Source organism: Trachemys scripta, chromosome 2 (genome assembly GCF_013100865.1).
Source record: "Trachemys scripta elegans isolate TJP31775 chromosome 2, CAS_Tse_1.0, whole genome shotgun sequence".
NCBI classification, from domain to species: domain Eukaryota; kingdom Metazoa; phylum Chordata; order Testudines; family Emydidae; genus Trachemys; species Trachemys scripta.
The window spans coordinates 44,398,182-44,419,638 of record NC_048299.1 but is presented as its reverse complement, the minus strand read 5'-3'; the positions used below and the strand labels follow the sequence as shown (position 1 = coordinate 44,419,638).

The following is a 21,457-nucleotide window of genomic DNA, read 5'->3' as shown; positions in this document are numbered from 1 at the left end:
TGACCAGGGGTCCTTTGGCGCTGCCTCAGTGCAAATAAGAATCACCTTAAGGTTTTTGCTCCCTAATGATGTCTCTCTCTCTCTCCCCCCTGGGGTGCATGCCTCTGGCAGTTGCGCTAGCGGCGACCCTTGCGGTATGTGGCTGCCTTTGGCAGAGGCACATGAAGGATTTCATTGAGTGTGAAGACAGAGAGCAGAGACAGAAAGCAGAAGGAGGCGGCTGCAGCCTTTGTAGTCGGGGAGGAATGCGGAAATGTTAAAGCACTATGTCAAACTTTTTTGAAACGGGGTCAAGTCACATTCAGCCAGCGTGGGAAAGCAAGGGGGAAAAAAAGTTGAGGGGGGGGGGAGGTTTGCGAGCTGTGCTGCCGCCGCTGTTCTCAGAGTGAGCAGGAGCCGAGAGGCTAGAGAAGCAGCAGCAGCGGCGGCGGCGGGCGGCGTGGAGGGCTGGTTTACAAGCCCCGCACACGGGGCAGCTGCGTGGTGCAGCCTGCAGGGCTTTGATCAGCTGTAGCCTGGTGAACACGGGACTCTGAGTCGCCTTTTCCCCCCCTTCCCAGGCAGGGGGTGGGAGGCCGAAGCCGCTCTGGTTCTGACTTAAAGATCCCTTGGCAGGAAGGTGCTGCCAGGCTGCTGCAGGAGGATGCGAGCTGAGGGCAGCAGCAGAGTCGAGGAAGAGCAGCTGCTGCAGCTACCTGTGTGGCCTGGGCTGCCGCGGCAGAGACCTGCTGGCGGCATCATCATGTGAATATTTATTACCCGGTTGGGGTCTTCGCTCGCGGTAATCGAATGGGAGGTTTGCTTCGGGGAAGGTTATTTTTCCCCCCTGCGGAAGCTTTTCTGGGGCTCGTGCGGCGATCGGGGCAGCTGTGGAGCGGACCAGGTAATTGGAAGTGGCCATGTGCTTCTCCTACCATATAGTGTTACTGCCGAACGCCCCGCAAACAGCCCCTGCCCCGCTGGGTGGCTTGGTGGCTAAGGGGGCTTCTCTTCCTCGAACGGCGTGATTGGGGCTTTGTGGGGAGCCTGCAGCGTGGGGCCGGCCCCCAACTCGTTCAGCCCTGGCGCTAGGGGTACAGTTTCTGCCGTCCCCCTTCTGCATGTATTCTTGTTGGGGGGGAGGGAACCGCCGTGCCAGGGCACGACTCTGCGTTGGGGGGCCCATTCACGCCTGTTTTCTATTTTCGGGTGTTTCAGTGGGATCCCCAATGCTTCTTGTCGGGGGAGTCCCCTTCTGCTGCCCCATGCATCCCTATTGGGGGCTTTTGGGGGGTCTCCTTGCACGCATTCTTACTCGGGGGGTGGTTTTGCCCTTCCTTCTGCCCCCCCGCAAGCATTCTTGTTGGGGGATTTGTGCGAGGGGATTTCCCGAGCATGCAGTCGTAAGAAGACGTTTGTTTCTAGGGGGTGATTCTGCACATGGAGCCCTGGTGGGGGGGACTGCTTGGGGGGGTTCCCCTCGCGGGCAGCCCTGGTGGGGGGCTGCTTGGGGGGGTTCCCCTCGCGGGCAGCCCTGGTGGGGGGGGTGGCTGGGGGTTCCCCCTCCGGTGCCCGCATTCTTTTCCGATCAGTAACTTTCCATGGGCGAAGCCCTCCGCGGTTCAGCAATAGCGGCTCTGGCCGATCCCTTGGAGCGCTACTAAACGCCGCCGTGGTGCGCGCGGAGCTTGAGGCGCACTCCGAGGCCAGGCCCTTCTCCCCGACCTCACACACACGCGCGCCGTGGGAGGCACGGAGCAGTCCCCCCGGCGGGGGGCGCCCCGCCGCCTGAGGCACGCAGCGGCCTGGCCTCGCGGGACGTACTTCCCTAGGGCTGGGCAGCCAGCTGCTGCTCCCGGAGACAGGCGGTGCCTCCCTTCCGCGGGGCAGGGCGCTGAGCCGCTTCCTCCCCCGCGGGGCTCCCTTGCCCCCTGACTGGGGGCGTTTCTGCTGTTCCTCCGGGTACTGACCTTTTCCCCCCTCTCCCTCCCTCCCCATGACACTTCCCCACACCCCCATCACTGACCTGCTCCCCTCTCCCCTGGACACTTCTCTACTTCCCTCCCGTCACTGACCTGCTACCCCACCCCACATCACTGACCTGCTCCTCCCTTCCCTGGACACTTCTCTACCCCCTTCCCATCACTGACCTGCTACCCCACCCCACCCCACCCCACCTCACATCACTGATCTGCTCCCCCCCTCCCCTGGACACTTCTCTACCCCCCTCCCATCACTGACCTGCTACCCCACCCCACCGACTTGCTCCTCACTTCCCTAGATGCTTCCCCACACCCCCATCACTGACCTGCTCCCCTCTCCCCTGGACACATCTCCATCCTCCCATCACTGACCTGCTCCCTCCTCCCCATCACTGACCTGCTACCCCTCCCCTGGACACTTCCCCCCACCCCCAATCACTGACCTGTTACCCCCTGCCCTGAGAATCTTCCCCCCATACACACACTTCCCCAATGCTGAGCTGCTACCTCTCCCCCAACTTGCGACTCTGCCCACTGATCACTGAGCTGCTATCCCCTGCCCTAGGACTCTGTCCATCCTCGTCACTGAGCTGCTACCTGCTTCTGTAGGACTGCTCACTCAACCCACATCCCCAACACTGAGCTGGTACTTCCTGCCCTGGGACTATATCCCACCCCCAGTCTCAGCACTGAGCTGGTACCCACCCTTTCCCTTGGCACTGACTTGCTACCCCTCCCTATGCAGTGCTGAACCTACCCTGTAACTATACAGTGCTGTTCACGCCTTGCATTCCTACAGCATTACACTTACTCCCATCATCTGCATCATATTGTGTCCTGCACACATCCATGTCATCAAATCATGTATGTCAGTCTGTTTTTCTCAGTTATTAAACCATGTAAAGTAAGTGAACTGAAAATGCATGTTATGTACAGGGAGAAATTATGCTGGAGAGGAGACAACCCCAGCACTAATGAACTTCTAATGTTTGGGTTTTTGTTTGTTTGTTTGTTTTGTCCCATAGATCTAACTGGCTTTACCCAGACAATGATCCCAAAGACTATATGATAATTGCTGGTGGCTGAGAGAGAGAGAAGGCATTTTGGGGACTGTATTGAAGCAGAACAGGGGAGCAGGAGGGTGAAATCATCCTGCCTGCTCCTCCAGCAGTGGCAGCTCTGCAACCGGTGTGTGCAGTGCATTTTCAGCAGTAGCAAAATACTAGTTTGCAGGAAGCAGCCAGTTCAACAGCAGGACCTGAGGTACTCCAGAGACAAGAGAAGAAGCAGCACCAGCATGGATAAGGACAGCATGAGCCTAGCTGACCAGCAGTATGAATGTGTGGCTGAGATTGGTGAAGGAGCCTATGGGAAGGTATTCAAGGCCCGAGACTTGAAGCATGGAGGTCGTTTTGTAGCCTTGAAGCGCGTACGGGTGCAGACAAGCGAGGAGGGAATGCCACTCTCCACCATCCGTGAGGTGGCAGTATTGAGGCACCTGGAGACCTTTGAGCACCCCAATGTGGTCAGGTGAGGCGCTGGAGTGGGACCCATGGTCAGCTGAGTTCTAGTTTTGGTACATGGTACAAGGGTGGATTGGACACCAAATCGAGTATATGGATGGAATAAGCACTAAATTGATACATGGAGTGTGGTATGAGGTTTCGGCAGGCAAGCATGCTGTACAGGCACCCATCTCCAGAGGCTTAGGTGTGTGACATAAGTGTTTGAGTGAATGGGCAAGGAGCCATATATACCCTTTGATCTCCACAGGCACAAGAAGAGGGAATGAAAAGAGAGAACTCTTTTGTCTTGCATATCCACTCTGCCCAACACAGCTGATTTCTGGCAGACCTATTCATTATGAAAGTGGCAGTGGATAATGTAATGTTCCCACCAACTTTAGACAAGGAGTGGGAATTTGTAGGGTTCAAGTTCAGTGTGTTAAGCATAAGCAGGAGAAGTGACCACTTAGGACCGCATTTGTGGGGCCTTGTACCAAAAGATACAGAAATACAATTTGCAAGCCCTACTTCCAAAGTGTCAAGAAAAGTCACAATAAGGAAATCCTTGTACTAGTAATTCTGAATACACAAACCTAAGTTTTTGAACAAAAGCTGCCTCTGTTATAAGCCTTTATATCTTTACATATTCAACTTTGTGCTTATATAATGTATAGGTCAGTTTTAAGTGGCTTATTAATCCTTGCAGGTTGTGCCCAGGGATGCTGGAAAACTTGAAGAAACTTAGAGGGAATTTTGCTAGGAATGTTTGTGAAGCATTGTAGGAACTGTCCTCTACTGTGTAATTGATTTACTAGTAAATGGTTATACATTTTAAACTTATTGCTGATTTCGGTTTGCCCGGCAATCACGCAGAGAGTTTTGGAAAATTCTTTTGAGCTATTTCTTTCCAATATGTAGAATTCTTTGTTCATCATTAATCTTACTTTATGAATTTTAACAAATGGACAGTTTTATAGCAGGTGTACCTGTACATGACAATGTAAAACTTCACTGATCTGCAGGTTAGGTGAGCATGAAACATTAACAAAAGCACCTCCGATATTTGTGCATCAGTTCAAATAATGCAACATTAGACAGCAAAATGAAGACAGTTCGTACTTTTGTGGCACCAAATCTCTATAGGCCTGGGAAGCTAAAGTACAAGATGAAGTACATGCTGTGAGCCATGTGCCCATTTTAGGGTCTGGAGTTGAGGTTCTATGTTGGAGCTGCAACAGGAGAAGGGAGATTGGGAGTGATTTTTAAAATGCAAAGGTAAATGGATAGAGAAACTCTCATTCTCTTTCTTTTCCAGACATTGTGGCAGTAGACTCTTATTACTCCAAGGACTGGGTAGGCAAAGGGTTTACGTTCTAAAAATAGCTTAGAAAAAAATGTCTTTTTAAAGTGGGAGGAGTGCTTTACCTTATTGTGTGTCTTTTAGATCTCAACTGGACTCCAAGCAGAGACCTCATTGAGATTAGTGGTGTGGTGTAGACTGGAGTTCACAACTTTGCTGTTTCTGTTGTTTGGATAGAGAGAGTTTCTTGATGGCCATCTAGTAATACAGAGGACTAGAAACTTAGTCTAAAATTTTCAGATGTGGGTGTTTAAGGTTGGGCAGCATATTCATATTTAGGCACTGAAACAAGTGGCTTGATTTAGAGGTGCTGTCTGAGCGGATGCTGTTTCTGTTGACACTAGAAGGAGTTGGGGGGTGGTCAGAACTTCTGAAATTCAAGCCACTTATTTTGGTGCCTAAGTATGGATTTAGTTGCCTAGTTTTAGACACTCCCCATTTGAAACTTTTGACCATTATTTGTTTAAATGAAAGCCTAGATTGTGTAGAAAAAACTAAAATCCTGGAAATACTTAAATATAAGATATACCTGTGGCATTTTTGTCCCTACTGGGATCACTCCATATACAGTGATCCAGGAAGAGGCTCTGTTCTTGAATCCTCCAATTTTCATGAACACTTTAAATTCAGCAAAATCACAAAGAACAAAATGTCTGAAAAGAGCATGCAAATACAGACATGTTTTGCTCAGATTAAAATGCAGAGCAACCTCTATTTGGTATTTTACAGGTATATCACAAGTTAAAATATTTATTATAAGATCAAATGAATAATTCATTATCTCCAAGCAACAAGTACTTAACCACGGACTTTTGAATATTTAGTTTTAATAGAAATTTATCTGGAAGAATGTTCCAGGACTTAATTATGTTTCCTTGAAGCCTGCAGTGCTTGCCTCAGTCAGCATTTCAGATGCGACAGGTTGGGTCATTATGTACCAGTGAGTTTGGCCCTCTGCAGTGCACCTTCTTTCCATCTGTGAGAGTAGAAAATAAAAAGCAAGTTCAAGCAGTAGCTCTTCTGAGATGGGAGAAATTCGATTTAAAAGCATACCTCTGTTGTTTTCATTGGGTATCTTTTGAGTAGGTGAAGTTTTAAGTATCATTTTAGAGTGTTTTTAAATAATTGTTTTTTAATGAAGACTGACTTGTTTGTATAGGAAGGAGCAAAGATTTAAATGTTTTGATTCCTTTACCAAGCACAGTAGAGGATCTTGTAATTTCTTGAGATTAAAGGATTACTTTTTTTTATTATGTAAATATACCCGGGAAAAGAAATGCTGTATATGAAGATCTGTAGTTTCACTCCATTGGCCTATCTGCACATAGTTATTAAATGTATTTTGTTCATTACAAATGTTTATTATGTGAGTAACCAGTCTAGAAATTGCAGTCTTGTCAGTATTAGTGAATTAAGGTAGTGAAAAATGCAGCATTTTAACACTAAGATAAAAGATGCATCATTATCAGATAACTAGAATAAAAATTAAAATAGCATTTAAAATGAAGTATTGTTGTGAAGGGGAAAGTTCTCTTTTTCAAAATACTTCAAGCAGTCTGTCTGAAACTTATAAGTGACAAATGCAAGTAGAAACTGGTCTCTGAGTAATGAGATGTACGAGCCATGAGTTGTTCAATACAAACTCATGATGGCATTATAAGTCAAAATGTAGACAAACTTCAAATAGTTGAGCAACACATGATCAGTGCACCTGAACAAATTTGCTTCAGTCTGCTTGCTCCAGACAATATATATCAACACACCCACAAATGATACAACCTTCAGTAACAGCAGAAGTTGCCTCTTCCTCTTCAAAACACCACAGGCCCAATGGAACTGATGTGGTTCTCTTGTGCAGGAATAGCAGGATTTGGGTAGCCCACACAGGCTCATGGACCCCAGCACTGCAAGGGATTTTCCTATATGTCCCCATGGAGTGGTGTTTAGGAGGATGAAAAATGACTGGGCCTGGGATGGCCGGATGCTGGGGGCATAGACCTGTTGCTACGTGGATTGAGCAGTCACTGATCTCTATGGAGCTGGACTGCAGAAGTGACGAGAGCTACTGCAGACTCAGGATTATCCTAGTGGGTTTGGATTTCTTCCCGCAGCCCTCAAGAAACAGTTTGTGCCCAAGATGACTATTACTCTGCATTGGGATGGCAAAGGATTTAACCTGCTAGGCAGAAATTTCACAATGGGCTTCACTTTTAAAATAACCATTAATAACATTAAAAAAATATTTTTCAAACCATGCTATTTTTTGCTAATTGAGTTTCAGTTCACGTTGTTTCTGTCCTATCTTCTCCATATTTCTACAGTGCTGAATTTGTGACATTATGATTCACAGTCTGTTGCTGTAGAAGCAATTTCATTATGACTTCACTGCAGAATTAAGCAGAAAGAGGAGCTAGGCTGAAAACAAGAAAGAGTTTATAATAGTTAAAAGGGGTGATACTGCAGTTCTTGGTCACCCAAAACTCCCATTGACATTGAAGGATTGAACCTAGATAACTTAAAACTGTAGAAACTGGTATTTAGAAAGGCTAAGTTTTGTAAAAGGATTGTTTGCTTGTGTAGAAAATGTTCTCGCTTTCACATTTGCTCTGGTATGAAAGTTCCTCTGAGTCAAGACATTTTATTCTATTTTATTAAAGCTAAAGAAAGATCTGCATGAGCAAATTTTGTCATGCATTGCTTTAAAATATTTTGTGTATTATGACAATTCAGATGTAATTGGTAGTATGATTAAGTTGCTCATCTAGCCCACTGTTCAGATAGGAAGATGAAATGCTTCATTAAAAGTTATTGTATACAGTAGTTAAATCTGGCACAAATTAGTCCAGCACTTATGTAACTTACTGCTGTTCTATTTCGGGGGAAAATGAAGTATATGTAGACAAAGGACAGACTTTGCCAGGAATGAATGACATATTAGATTCAGGAAATTCCTGTGTGTAAAACTGGGAGTATTCCTTGCTGTAATAGATTTGTAAAAAATCTTCTTATGATCACACTACTAAATTCAGCTCTACATTGTGTTCATTTTATATCTTTCGTGCTATTAATCAGATGATTAGTTTCAGTTAAAAGTTAATCAGGCTTCATACTGGAAATATGCATTTAAAGAATGTGCTACAAAAGAGGGAAACTCAGATTCCAAATGTTTTCAAGACAAATATATTTAACAGTTTTAGCAGTGTTCAGAATGTTCAAAGTCCTTAAGCAAACAGAACAAACTCACAAAGCCCTATATTTTTGTTTCTTGGCACTTAACTTTCCCAGAACTCTGGCTCTTTTTAGTATTGTTGGGAGTTAACAGGTCTTAAAAGCTCCAGATAGACAAATCCTTATTAGAATTTGGTGATCTGAAATGTGCTCCTGCTGTTAAAAGAATTGTCAAAATTCTGGCACCTTTAGCTTGTATTTACTGAATGCCTCAATTGCCAGACTAACAAGGGCACTCAGCACACAAATACTGAAAATCTCATTTCTGTCTTTTGTTAGTTTCCAAGACATGTAGCCCAGATAATTGACTCCAGCTCTTACATGATGGTTTAGCCAGTTGGAGGCATTACATTATTCAATGATCTCCCTGCAACATGGATCCAGTCTATAGGAAACCAAATAAGTATAATTCTTTTACTCTATTTGCACAATTTGGCAATGATTAGGGGTCTTTTAATATTATCCCAAAGGATATAAAATATTGGAAGACAATATTAGGAACTTTGCAAGATATGCTCTATAGAAAAAGGCCAATGTTTGCTTCACTCCCTATAGACTAGCTCAACATTTCAGAGGTGTTTAATAGTCTGATGCTTCCTGTGGCATTATATTGTGATAGGACTACATAAAAATAGAGGATAGAGCCTAACAATAAAAATATAACTGAGTTTTTAGTGTTGAATACCCCTGTTTAGCGTGGTTATTGGCAGAACATGTTGTTGCAGAATTTTGATAATTCCCTTTGCAGGGTGATTAACATTTTGTTTTTCATCATTTTAATTAAAAAACATGAAAGCATGTACAACTGGGAGGGGAATTTTAAAACACAGAAGCTAATATTCTGTTTTTCTTCCAGTTTGTGGGGATGTTAACATTGTCTGGTAATTTTTAAAGGACAGTCTACTGAAGCCATTCAGAAGTTCCATCCTTTAAAGTGTAACCGTTCTATTTTAGGGAGTGGTAGTCTCCAGTGAATTCTATTTCCTTCCTTCCTTGCTTTTACTGCCAAACTAATGTTATAACTTTTAGCGTGTAGCATCACTCCTACAGGTCAACATCGTGCAATCAATTAATTTTTTTATAGAACTCTTTATGTGATGTATGACAAGCCATTAAAGAGAGAGAAATTAGTACATATATATTGTCGGAATCTGAGATTCTCAGAAGGCAGAAAGGGTAAGCTAATGTGCAAAGATGGAGGAAAGCAAAAGAAAAGGAAACTGAAATTTAAGAGCAGACATGGTAAAACTAAAAGGTAATTATCACTGCACATTAGTTTCAATTAGAGAAGAATGGGAGTATGAAATAATGGGAGGGAAGGGAAAGATGGGTGGGATTCAGAGTCAAACTAACGCAAACAAGATGGTCCTTATGCAAGATTTGAAGAGAGGAAGTGGCTTAAAGGAAAGGAGAAAGTCCCAGATTTATAGGGCAAAGTGAAAAGAGCAACCCTCCCCAACTCTGGAAAGTTATGTGGAGATGGAGAACAGAGAACGAGAGTGGAGAAAGGGAGAGTAACCAAATGGGAGAATCACTGGCTGTAATATTAGTGGACAAATGAGAGTTTGGAAAACAATGAGAACAATTTTGAATTGGATCTGCAGATGGCTAGGATTTGGAGAAGGTGTAAAGGTGACTGAGAACAGGGGATATGGCCCCAATTCCTGAAATAAGAGAAAAACCTGGTGCAATCAGTTTGAAACCCCTGTAGTTCAGATAATAGGCACTTAGGGAGTTCATGAATGACCATCTATTCTACCTGTGTGTGTAGAGTGTTTACTAATGGACTAAGTAAGTGATGATGAAGCTTGAATAAATATACATGAGAAACGGGGGCAAAATAAGGCTGAATAAGGAAAAGGAGATTGAAGATGTAGTTCAAGGCTTGGAAAATCCATTTGCATGGGGTGAGTACAAGCTTTCTTGAGTGAGTGAGTGTTAACATCTTTTTAGTGAAAGTTTCCATGGAGAATGGTATAGTGTGGTAGAAATACCCCTCACACTGGAAAACTTTATATAATGAGCTCTTCACGTGGTGAGAACGCGAATGTTTGTTGATTAACTGACACTAATGTGTGTGCCATAAAAATACCATTAGTTATGTCCCATCCATATTGTTAAGTTGTGTTAATTTGCTCACTTTTACATTCTATCCTTAGAAAAACAAAGGTAACAAAATATTCCTCAAAATTATTTTTTGAAATCAAAGTTATTATTTATGTAAGGCCCAATTATATCATCTCTACTCAGATGAGCAATCCCGTTGAATTCAGTGAGATGATGTGCGTCATCAGGGTGATGCTACTGGAATCATTGAGCTTAAACGTGTATTACGTGTTTTATAGACCTAGAAGAAGACGACAGGTTTCTGCCCCAAAAAGCAACTGTGTAGTTCTGTCCAGGAGATGACTTTAGTTAACAAAATGAAGGTTTGTCCAAATTATACCAATTCACTAGTGTCAGTGGAGTTGCACCTACAATAAATTGTGCCTATCGTGTCTTGAAAATAGTTCAGAGCAACCCTTTATTCTTTATGTCACACTAGTTTAACACAAACAAGTAACTGGTTTGTTCTTAGTGAGGCAAATTGAAAGCTAAACCCACCATGAATTCATCTTTGCAGGAATTTCCAATGTTTAATGATTTAACTGACAAATTCTACATACAGATGAATCATTACAAGTTTAATTGAAGCTTGTTCTAAAAGTCCAAATTCAATATTACTCAGTGCAGAACGGTAAGTATTTTGACAGAGACAGGAAGTGAGAAACAGGTCTATGTATTTTTTTCTTAATTTGCTGTGAAGTTTTAATATATCTAGATGACACTCTGGTCACTAGGATAAATGACTCAAGGTATCTATTGCTATTTAACACTTCTAGGGAATTTCCCCCTCTTCCCCAAAATTAGCTAATTATATACTGGAAATTTCAATACATTGTTCACAGTTTAAGTCAGCATATTTCTAGGAGCTTTTTGTGAATGTAATTCTTAGCTGTGCTGATGCTTTTGTTTCTCTTCATCTTTGGAGCCAGCACTGTACTGTAAGGATAGAATTCTATTGCTATTTTTTTTTCCACATTTGATGTGGTAGTTTGCATACAGCTGCAGAGTAGACAGTTACCTTTGAAAGGAACATTTGGCTGGTTTAGTTTGATTAGAGCAAACCACCTCAATCATTTCTAGACCAAGAGCGTTTTTATTTTAACTTGGCAGTAGGAGTTGGGAATGTACTGACTGTACTCAGATATGTGGGGGAGTGGTAAAGGGGATACACAACTGACAGCTGAAATGAAACAGCCTTAGTGGAATTTATTTACCCAAAAAAATCCACATAAAGCTGCTGTTCCACAGGTTTTCGGTCTCACTACAAAAAAGCGTTTAAACTGAAGCCATTGATGATTACATTTGAACTTCCATCTTTAAGGCAAGGAATTTTAAAGAGTACTTGTGAAAGATGCTACAAGAAATTGTTGGGAATACTGTAGCATGATAATAAGGTGTTTTAAAATCTAGTTTGCCATAAGCTTTGAACAAAAGTTCAATGGAAAAATAAATTCAGAACATGAAAGATTTTTAATCTATTAATTATTAACAAACACTAAAAGCCATAGCACCAAAATTTTGAATTAAAAATATAACTCTGTAAAAATAGTTTTTTTTCTTAGAGAATACATACATTTTTTGTGTCCCACCTGCCACATGTTATGATTCAGTTTTGTCATGTCAGAGCTAAAATTATATCCCTTTTAGTAGCATTAGTATAAGATTCCATAATTCAATCATACTTCTATCCTCTCTCCCCTAATGTAAATGGCAACTGTATTTTATGCTATCTACTGTAGCAGAGAGAAATGACATTCTTAAAATTATACTAATAGCTAATTTTTGTTTAAATTTTCCTCATTGATGACCAAATAATTCCTCCAGACCAACATTTGCGGAATTCTAGAATCTTAGTATGTGTTTCCTGAGAAAGTTTGGAGCCTACCCCTGCAAAACTAGTACTGGACAGCGTCCTCCAGAAAATGCAGAATTTTCTGCCTTCGTGCTCCCAGACTGAGGCTTATTTGTCCAAAGTCAAAAGGTTTAGGTTAGTCCTATCTTGTGTCAGAAACAAGTGGCTCTTGAGCCAACTGAATGAGCATAACTGGCAATATAGTACTTATCATAGAACATATCCTGAGATAGGTAGCTACTTTGGAGATGGATACATTTTTACACATTTTCCAGCTAAATCAGAAATCCATATATAAAATATATTCCCTAGGGCATTGTCCAGTCAGATTTTAAATGTCCCAAGTTATTGGGTTCCCTTTTCTTGAGCAACTATTCTACAATTTAATAGACATCACATCTGGAAGTTTTTTCTGATATTCCACCAACTTTTTCCCTTTTTTTAATTCCACTCCATTACTCCCACTTGTATCCCCTTTTAAAATCATAAGTAATTATTTTCCCACCTTAGTGTTTACAATCATCAAGTATTTGAAAACGTATGTTAGCCGGCCCACTTCTTAAGCTATACCTACTATGCTGTATTTTTAACATTTATGTAAATCCTTTCAGCCCACTAATCATTTGATGCTTTTTGCTGAACTTTCTAATTGGTTTATCTTTCTGGTAATGTGGTGCCCTGTATTGAATGCTGTGTTCCAGGTACAGTCACTCTAGAGTTGTATATGCCTCCTTACTCTGTGAAGGAATATTTCTGTATCTACAGTCTGGAATAGGCTTTTTGGTTGCCATATCACATTGTAAACTTATGTCTAATTTGTTGCTCACTGTCATCTCTAGATCTCTTTCAGCATTACTGATATCCAGTTTTCTCCCTGACATTGAATGTCATTGACTTCCATTTTTTTTCCCCATAGGCAGTAGATTGCGTTTTTTCCAAATTGAATCTCACTTTGTTCTCTCATATTTACAAACATTCTAGTTTCTTTTATGTTTATCGTCAGTGACAATATGTAACACCACAATTTACCATCATCTGCAAATGCTTATTCAATCTTTCGGATTTGTAATAAAGGCACGACAGAACACCAGTCCCTTTCATTTCTCACTAGAAACCTCCCATCAACTTGATACATTGCTGTTTATCGTTACCCTTTATTTAACACCTACAATAAAGTTTTCAATCCATCTGTCTTTGAACTAATTATGAGAGTTAGATTTTTGCAAGATCAACACTTAGTTAAATGCCAAGGTTGGGATTTTCAAAGGGGCCCAAAGGAGTTGAGTTGAGCGCCTAACTCCCTTCAGCCCCTTTGAAAATTCCAGCCAAAATATATCACGTCCACCATGTTCCCTTTATCCACTAACCTTGTAATTTAATTTTAAACAACAAGCAAGGTTATCTGGCAATGCTTATTCCCATGCTGCTTATTGTTCATGTTCCTATATCATCTAGAAGTCTTTCTCTCTTACTCACTGTTTTTGTTCTAATAGGTTGGACTAAAACATCTATTAGGGATGTCAATAATACAAAAAGAACTCTCTATCGAGTAGTAAGAGAGAAAGTCAGAAATTACAGGAACTGGAGGAGGGACAAGTTGATATCATAGCAGTACATTTGGGGAAAGTAACAGGGAGATGGACAATAAAACATTTGACCCAAAATAAAAATTAAACGTGTCTGTACACAATGCAAAAACTTAAAGCCAAAATAAATTGTTAGAATGCCTAACGAGGACATCTTCATGAGCCATTTCTGAAATGCAGTGGAATAACAAAAATAAATAAATTTTACAGGAGGTGGAGCAGTAGCAATGTATCTTAAAATTCCATAGAATTTAGTGAGTGGAAAAGAAGACAGTGCTGCAAAATCTGTATAAATAAAAATCCCAAATATACTCATTTGGTTGTTCTACCAGTCTCCAGATCAGGAAAAGGATCTCAAGTGTGCACTGTTAAGAGACTGAAGAGGCATCTGAGTCTAATAAAACAGTAAACATGGATGACCTCAACTACCCACATATAAACTGGGCAAATAAAGGATAAGGTTTAAAGAAAACAGTTCTTGACACATTAAATGGTTGTTCCTTGGAGCAGCAAATTCTAGCGTACAGAAGAAGAGAGGATGTTCTCTACATAGTCCTTCGTAACTCACATGAGTTGGTTTAAGAAATATTGAACCATTAAGTAACAGTGGTCACAATATTATTAAATTCAGTATCTTTGGAGAAGGGGACTGTACCAAAAAACTAGTGCAGTGATGCTAAACTTTAGAAAGGAGGGGTTTAAGAAAAATGAGAGAGCTACTCAAAAAGGCCCTAAAGTTAAAATTAGGGAATTAAAATGCTTAGAGTTATCATGGCAGCTACTTAAGTGTTTAATAACATAGTCACAGAAGGCATGTGTATCCTTAAATAAAAAATGAAACAGGAAGACCATGCAAAAACTTATGTGGTTAAATTGCACGGTTCAAAAGGTTATTCAAGCCAAATGGGCATCCTTTGAGAAATAGAAATGTAACCCAAATGAGGCCCACAGGCAGGAGCATTAGCTATGGCAAGTAAAATGTCAGATGGAAATTAGGATGGCTAATAGGGAATTTGAAGAGCACATAGACAAAGATGAAACAAATAACAAAAATTCTTTAAGTATATGAGACGCAGCAACCCTGAGGGAATCAGTGGGCATGCTGGACCACCAGAAAGTAAAGGAATCAATCTAGGACAAAAAGGATATTACAGAGGACCCTATTTCTTTGCATCAGCCTTCACAGAAGTTGCTGAATGATACCTATTCTATAGGGGGAAGGGATAACTCAGTGGTTTGAGCATTGGCCTGCTAAACCCAGGGTTGTGAGTTCAGCCCTTGAGGGGGCCACTTAGGGATCTGGGACAAAGTTAGTACTTGGTCCTGCTACTGAAGGCAGGGGGCTGGACTTGATGACCTTTCAAGGTCCCTTCCAGTTCTAGGAGATAGGATATCTCCATTAATTTTTCCTGCTTTGAGCAGGGGGTTGGACTAGATGACCTCCTGAGGTCCCTTCCAACCCTGATAGTCTATGATTCTATTCAGGTAGTAAAAATGAGGTAATGGCAGAGGAGTAGATGAGTCCATATGAGTCCTAATTCATGCGCTGTGTCTAATTTGTTCTTGGCATAAAAAGGGCAGAAGGGGAGGCTATTGATGGGTCTCCTTGCTCCTACTACTAGACCCCAGACTTCAGCATACAGCAGTCATTTTCATAGAATCATAGAAATGTAGGGCTGGAATGGACCTAGAGAGGTCATCTAGTTCACATTGAGGCAGGCCCAAGTATACTAGATTATTCCTGATACACGTTTGTCTAACCAGTTTTTAAAAATATCCAATGATGGGGATTTTACAACCTTACTTGGATAACTTGCATCTAGGAGTTTTAAAAGAGGTGGCTGAGGACTGAATTAGACCATTAATGTTGCTTTTTAGTAAGTCTCTGAACAATGGGGAAGTTCCAAAAGATTGGAAGAAACTAATGTGCCAATATTTAAAAAGGGTAAATGGGATGACCCTGTTTAATTATAGGCCTGTCAGCCTGACATTGATCCTGGGCATGATAATGGAGCGGCTGACGTGGGACTTGATTAATAAGGAATTAAAGAAGGGTAATATAATTAATGCCAATCAACATGGGTTTATGGAAAATAGATCCTACTAAACTAACTTTTCTTTTTTTGATAAGATTACAAGTTTGGTTGAGAGAATTAATAGTATTGATGTACTGTACTTAAACTTCTGTAAGGCATCTGACTTGGTACTGTACAACACTTGGATTAAAAAACTAGAAAGATATAAAATTAATATGGTTCACATTCAGTGGATTAAAATGTGGCTAACTGATAGGTCTCAAAATTTAATTGTAAATGGGAAATCATCACTGAGCAGGTTTGTTTCTAGTTGAGCCTCACAGGGATCTATTCTTAGTCCAACACTGTTTAACATTCATATCAATGACTGTGTGATTTTTGTGGCCCAAAGGGCTAATTTAATCTTTGGATGCATAAACAGGGGGATCTCAAGTAGGAATAGAAAGGTTGTTTTACCTCTGTATTGGGCACTGGTGCAACCATTGCTGGAATACTGTGTCCAATCCTGGTGCCCACAATTCAAGAAGGATGTAGATAAATTAGAGTGTTCAGAGAAGAGCAATGAGAACGATTAATGGATTAGAAAACATGTCTTATTGTGATAAATTCAAAGAGCTCAATCTATTTAGCTTAACAGAGAGAAAGTTAAGGGGTGACTTGATCACAGTTTGTAAGTATGTACATAGAGAACAAATATTTGATAATGGGCTCTTCAATCTAACAGAGAAAAGTATAACACCATTCAATGGCTGGAAGCTCAAGCTAGACAAATTCAGACTGGAAATAAGACCTACATTTTTAACAGCAAAGGTAGTTAACCATTGGAACAGCTTAGTAAGGGTTGTGATGGATTCTCCACCAGCAATTTTTAAATCAAGATTGGCTGTTTTTCTAAAAGATATGCTCCAGGAATTATTTTAGGAAAGTTCTGTGGCCGTGTCACATGGGAGGATAGACAAAACGATCACAATGGTCCCTACTGACCTTGGAATCTATCAATCCCTTAGAGGCCTATTCCAGTGCTTAACTATGCTTATAGTTAGAAAGTTTTTCCTAATATCTAACCTAACTCTCCCTTGCTGCAGAGTAAGCTGATTACTACTTGTCCTATCTTTGGTGGACCTGGAGAACATTTGACCACCATCCTCTTTATAACAGTCCTTAACATACGTGAAGACTGTTATCAGGTCTCCCCTCAATCTTCTCTCAAGACTAAACATGCCCAGTTTTTTAAAACCTTACTCACCTTTCTTAAAGAGTGGCACCCAGAACTGGACATAGTCCTCCAACTTTGAAGCTCACCAGTGCCAAGTAAAGTGGGACAATTGCCTCCCATATCTTACATACAACATCTTGTTAATATACCCCAGAATAACATTCGCCTTTTTTGCAACTGCATCACATTGTTGAATCTCATTTAATTTGTGATCCACTGTAACCTCCAGATCCTTTCAGCAATACTACTGCCTAGCCAGTTATTCCCCTTTTTTATTTGTGTATTGTTTTTTTCCCTTCCTAAATATAGTACTTTGCAGTTAGTTCCCTATTGAATTTCATCTTGATTTCAGACTAATTCTCTAATTTGGCAAGGTCATTTTGATTTCTAATCCTGTCCTCTGACATGCTAGCGACCCCTCCCAGCTTGTTGTCATCTGACTGCAGTTTTTATAAGCATACTCTCCACTCTCAAGTCATTAATGAAAATATTGAGTAGTACCGGACCCAGGACCCTGTGGCATCCCACTGTATTCGCCCTCCCAGTTTGACAGCAAACCACTGATTATTATAGTCTTTCATCTAGAACCGTGGCTCTCACCTTTCCCAGACTATGTATCTCTTTCAGGAGTCTGATTTGTCTTGTATACCTCCAAGTTTCATCTTACTTGCTTACAAAATCAGACCTAAAAATACAAGTGTCACCATTACTGAAAAATTGCTTACTTTCTCATTTTTACTATATACAGTAATTATAAAATAAATCAATTGGAATATAAAGATTGTACTTTACATTTCAATATGTAGTATATAGACTACTAGTATAAACAAGCCATTATCTATATGAAATGTTAGTTTGTACTGACCTAGCAAGTGCTTTTTATGTAGCTTGTTGTAAAATTAGGGAAATATCTAAATGAGAGTTAATGTACCCCCTGAAGACCTCTGCATACCCATAGGGGGTTTGCGTAGCCCTGGTTGAGAACCATTGATCTGGAAGACCACATTTCTCTAGTTTGCTTATGAAAATGTCATGCGGGACTGTGTCAAAAGCCTTACTAATACTAAAATCAAGATATATCATGTTTATATCTTCTCCCTATACCAGTAATCCTATCAAAGAAGGAAATTAGGTTGGCTTGGCATGGTTTGTTCTTGGCAAATCCATGTTGGTTATTATTTATTACCCTATTATCCTCTAAGTGCTTACAATTAGATTGTTTAATAATTTGTTCCAGTACCTTTCCAGCCATCAAAGTTAGGCTGAGTGGTCTGTAATTCCCTGGGTACTCTTTGTTCCCCTCTCAACTTCACTTTTCCTTCATGAGTTTTCAATGATGATTAACTTTTTTAGAGAAGATTGAAGCAAAGTAGGCATTAAACATCTCAGCTTTCTTGATGTCACCCATTATTGGCTCTCCTTTCCTGCTAAGTAGTAGACCTACATTTTCCTTGATCTTTCTCTTGCTCCTAGTGGATTTATAGAACCTCTTCTTGTTACCTTTTATATCCCTGCTAGGTGTAACTAATTTTGTGCCTTAGCATTTCTGATTTTCTCCCTACATGCTTAGCAATTTGTCCTTACTTCTACCTTCCTGAGGATTCCTTTTTGATTTTTTGGGTCATTAAAAAGCTTCTGATGGAGCTGTATTGGCCTCAGACTCTTCTTTCTATCTTTCCTTTGCATTGGGACAATTTGCTGTTGTGCTTTTAATATTATTTCTTTGAGAAACCAGCTCTCCTGAACTCCTTTTTTCCCTCAGGGGACGCTGGGACCTTTTTGCTTCCCATGGGACCTTGCCTACCAGATTTCTGAGTGTGTTAAGGTCTTGCTTTTTTGAAGTCCATAGTTCTTATTCAACTGCTCTCCACCTAAATTCAATAACTTATTGGCTACTTTGTGTTTTGATGTATTACTTTTCCAACAGATGATAGTCAAAATCTGTCGCTCTTGTCCAGATGGAAGAGTAGCTATAGATGCACATCTGAGCCAGAAACTGGTTGCAGGATGGAGATTAGGGCTGCCACATCTTTAGAGAGTGTCTTAATCTTCCACAAAGGTAGCTCCCCTTCGCCACTCATCCCCTGCTTCCCTCTCTTCCCCTGCCCTGCACCACCAGCCCTAGTCTGGTACAAGATTAGTCCTTAAGAATGCAACCCTGCATATGTCGTGTTATTCTCATTAGAGCTAATATGCCTTCAAAATTGGCCCCACAGACCTTTATACAAAATTACTTCATTATTCAATTGAATAGTCTATTCCTGGTCTCTAACTTGCATCCTCTGTTGAGTTAGTGAATATATGGATGTTTAGAAAGAAATGATAATGTCTTCATATTTGTTCAAGACGCAAGTTCTCATTTCAGACCAAGTACATGCCTATTGTGAATTTATAAAACCAGGCTATGCTTGAGATAAAAGCATGCCAAAAAAATCTGAAAACCCTCAAAGATAACTCACAAAATGGCTGAATAGACCTTTATAAAACTTCAGGGGGGGAAAAAGTCACCTCTGAGTTAAATTGGAATGGCTACAACAAAAGGGACAAAATGCTATCGCCAGTAGCATGATATATAATATATAAAGAACACAAATTTAAATTGTACATCTTAGAATACATCTTACTATTTTATAGTACTCATCACACAAAAGTACTACAAACTTGTAACTGTCTGTGCAGCTCTCTTATACTTACAGTGCAAACAGACGTAAGCATGTACACTACTGATCTCAGGCACATTTTCGAAAGCTCCAAACTCCCATTTTGAAAAGTGACCTAGGGCCCAGATCCTCAAAGGTATTGAGGTGCCTAATTGCCACTGAAATGAATGGGATCAGGCACCTAAAAACCTTTAGGGATCTGGGCCTTAGGACCCTAAGTCCCAATGACTTTCATTTAGACTTAGGCTCTTAATGCCTAAGTCACTTTTCAATATGCAATTTAGGCTCCTAAGTCACTTAGTGGTACCCTACCTGTTTTATCTGTTGTTAATGCATTTCTAATGTAATACCTAAGCTCCATACACATAGGTATTTAGTGTAGCATGTATGGCCATTTGATGTCATCACTCTGACTCTGATTCTAGAATTTTCTTTCATTTTCTTTTTAACTCTTGCCATCCTCATTGGATGCTGGCCACATGCATGAAAAAAAAATAGTGGTCTTAGCTAGGGTTACCATACGTCCGGATTTTCCCGGACATGTCCGGCTTTTTGGGGCTCAAATCCCCGTCCGGGGGGAAATCCCCAAAAGCCGGGCATGTCCGGGAAAATCGGGAGGGAGGGAGGGCTCTGTGGTGCTCGGCCGGGGCCTCTTTGGCTGGGGTCGGCGGTGCGGGGCCAGGGCCAGTGCGGGCCCGGGCCGGGGTCGCGGGCATGGTGCGGGTCCGGGAGCCGGGCCGGGGGCGCGGTGCTGGGCCGGGGTCCGGGAGCCGGGGGCGCGGTGCTGGGCCGGGGTCCAGGAGCCGGGCACGCGGTGCCGGGCCGGGAACCAGGGCACGGTGCCGGGCCGGGGGCCAGGCCGGGCCAGGAGCCGGGGTCGCAGTGCCGGGCCGGGCGCGGTGCCGGGCCGGGGTCCGGGGTCGCGGGGCCGGTCCGGGGCCGGGGTCGCGGGGCCGGGAGCCGGTCCGGGGCCGGGGTCGCCGGGCCAGGAGCCCGGGGCGCGAGGCCGGGAGCCGGGGATGCGGTGCCGAGCGGGGGGGGCGCGGTGCCGGGCCGGGGTCCGTGCCGGGGTCCAGAGTCGCGGGGCCGGGGTCACGGGGCCGGGGTCGCGGGGCCGGGGCCCAGTGCCCCGGGGCCCAGTGCCCAGTGCCCCGGGGCCCGAGCCAAGCCGGGCGGGAGACGCCGGGGCCAGAGCCTCTTGGCCTGGGCCGGCTGCCGAAGGGAGCCCCTCGGCCAGGAGGGCCGAACTGAGCCCCGCCCCGCCCCGCCCCAGCCTACCTGCTGCCTCCCTGTTTCAGGCTTCCCGCGAACATTTGATTCGTGGGAAGCAGGGGAGGGGGAGGAGCAGGGGGCGGAGCGTTCAGGGGAGGGGGCAGAGTTGGGGCGGGGCTGAGGGCGGGGGAAGGGGCGGGGTTGGGGCGGGGCTGGGTCCCCATGGCGTGTTCTCTTTTTTAAAAACTAAAAGATGGTAACCCTAGTCTTAGCCCAGTTCAGTTGATAAATGTCCACATTACAAAAAATACCACCACAAATGGCACTAACTGACCCCCTTATTGACTGTTTATCCTAGAGGCCAAGGATTGACTGAGCATAGAGAATGAATTCACTTGTCACTTTTAGAAGGGAAGGGAAAAGCCCTCCACATTAGGACCAATTTGAGGAAGTTTACAGCATCTTCCCATCCTGTGTTTGTTGATAAAGGTTTTTGGTCTCTGGGGCTGACAGCTCAGCATCCTTCTTGAGCATTAAAACTGACACAATGGTTTTAAAAGCTTTTATAATAATGAGAAAATACAAGCTCTGAAAGGCTGAGGGTATGCCTAGATTGTAATCACTGAGTGTGATTGCAGTTCAAGCTGACATTCCCAAAATAACTCTAATCTAGCTAGTTTGGGTCACGAAACAGTGAAGCTGCAGCAGCGTGAGTTTTAGCACAGGCTAGCCCTG

The 21,457-nt window shown here is 42.6% G+C and overlaps 1 protein-coding gene across 1 annotated transcript in view; it reads left to right on the top strand.

Annotated features, from left to right (window-relative positions):
• Positions 1–373: 373 nt before the first annotated feature.
• The window catches only part of CDK6 (cyclin dependent kinase 6), a 189,501-nt gene continuing 168,417 nt past the window's right edge, over positions 374–21,457 (top strand). Inside the window, exons 1-2 of the mRNA XM_034760443.1 lie at positions 374–883; positions 2,987–3,491. Of these exons, the coding sequence (XP_034616334.1) occupies positions 3,259–3,491 (233 nt within the window). The 5' untranslated portion in view covers positions 374–883; positions 2,987–3,258. The remainder of the gene's footprint in view (positions 884–2,986; positions 3,492–21,457) is intronic.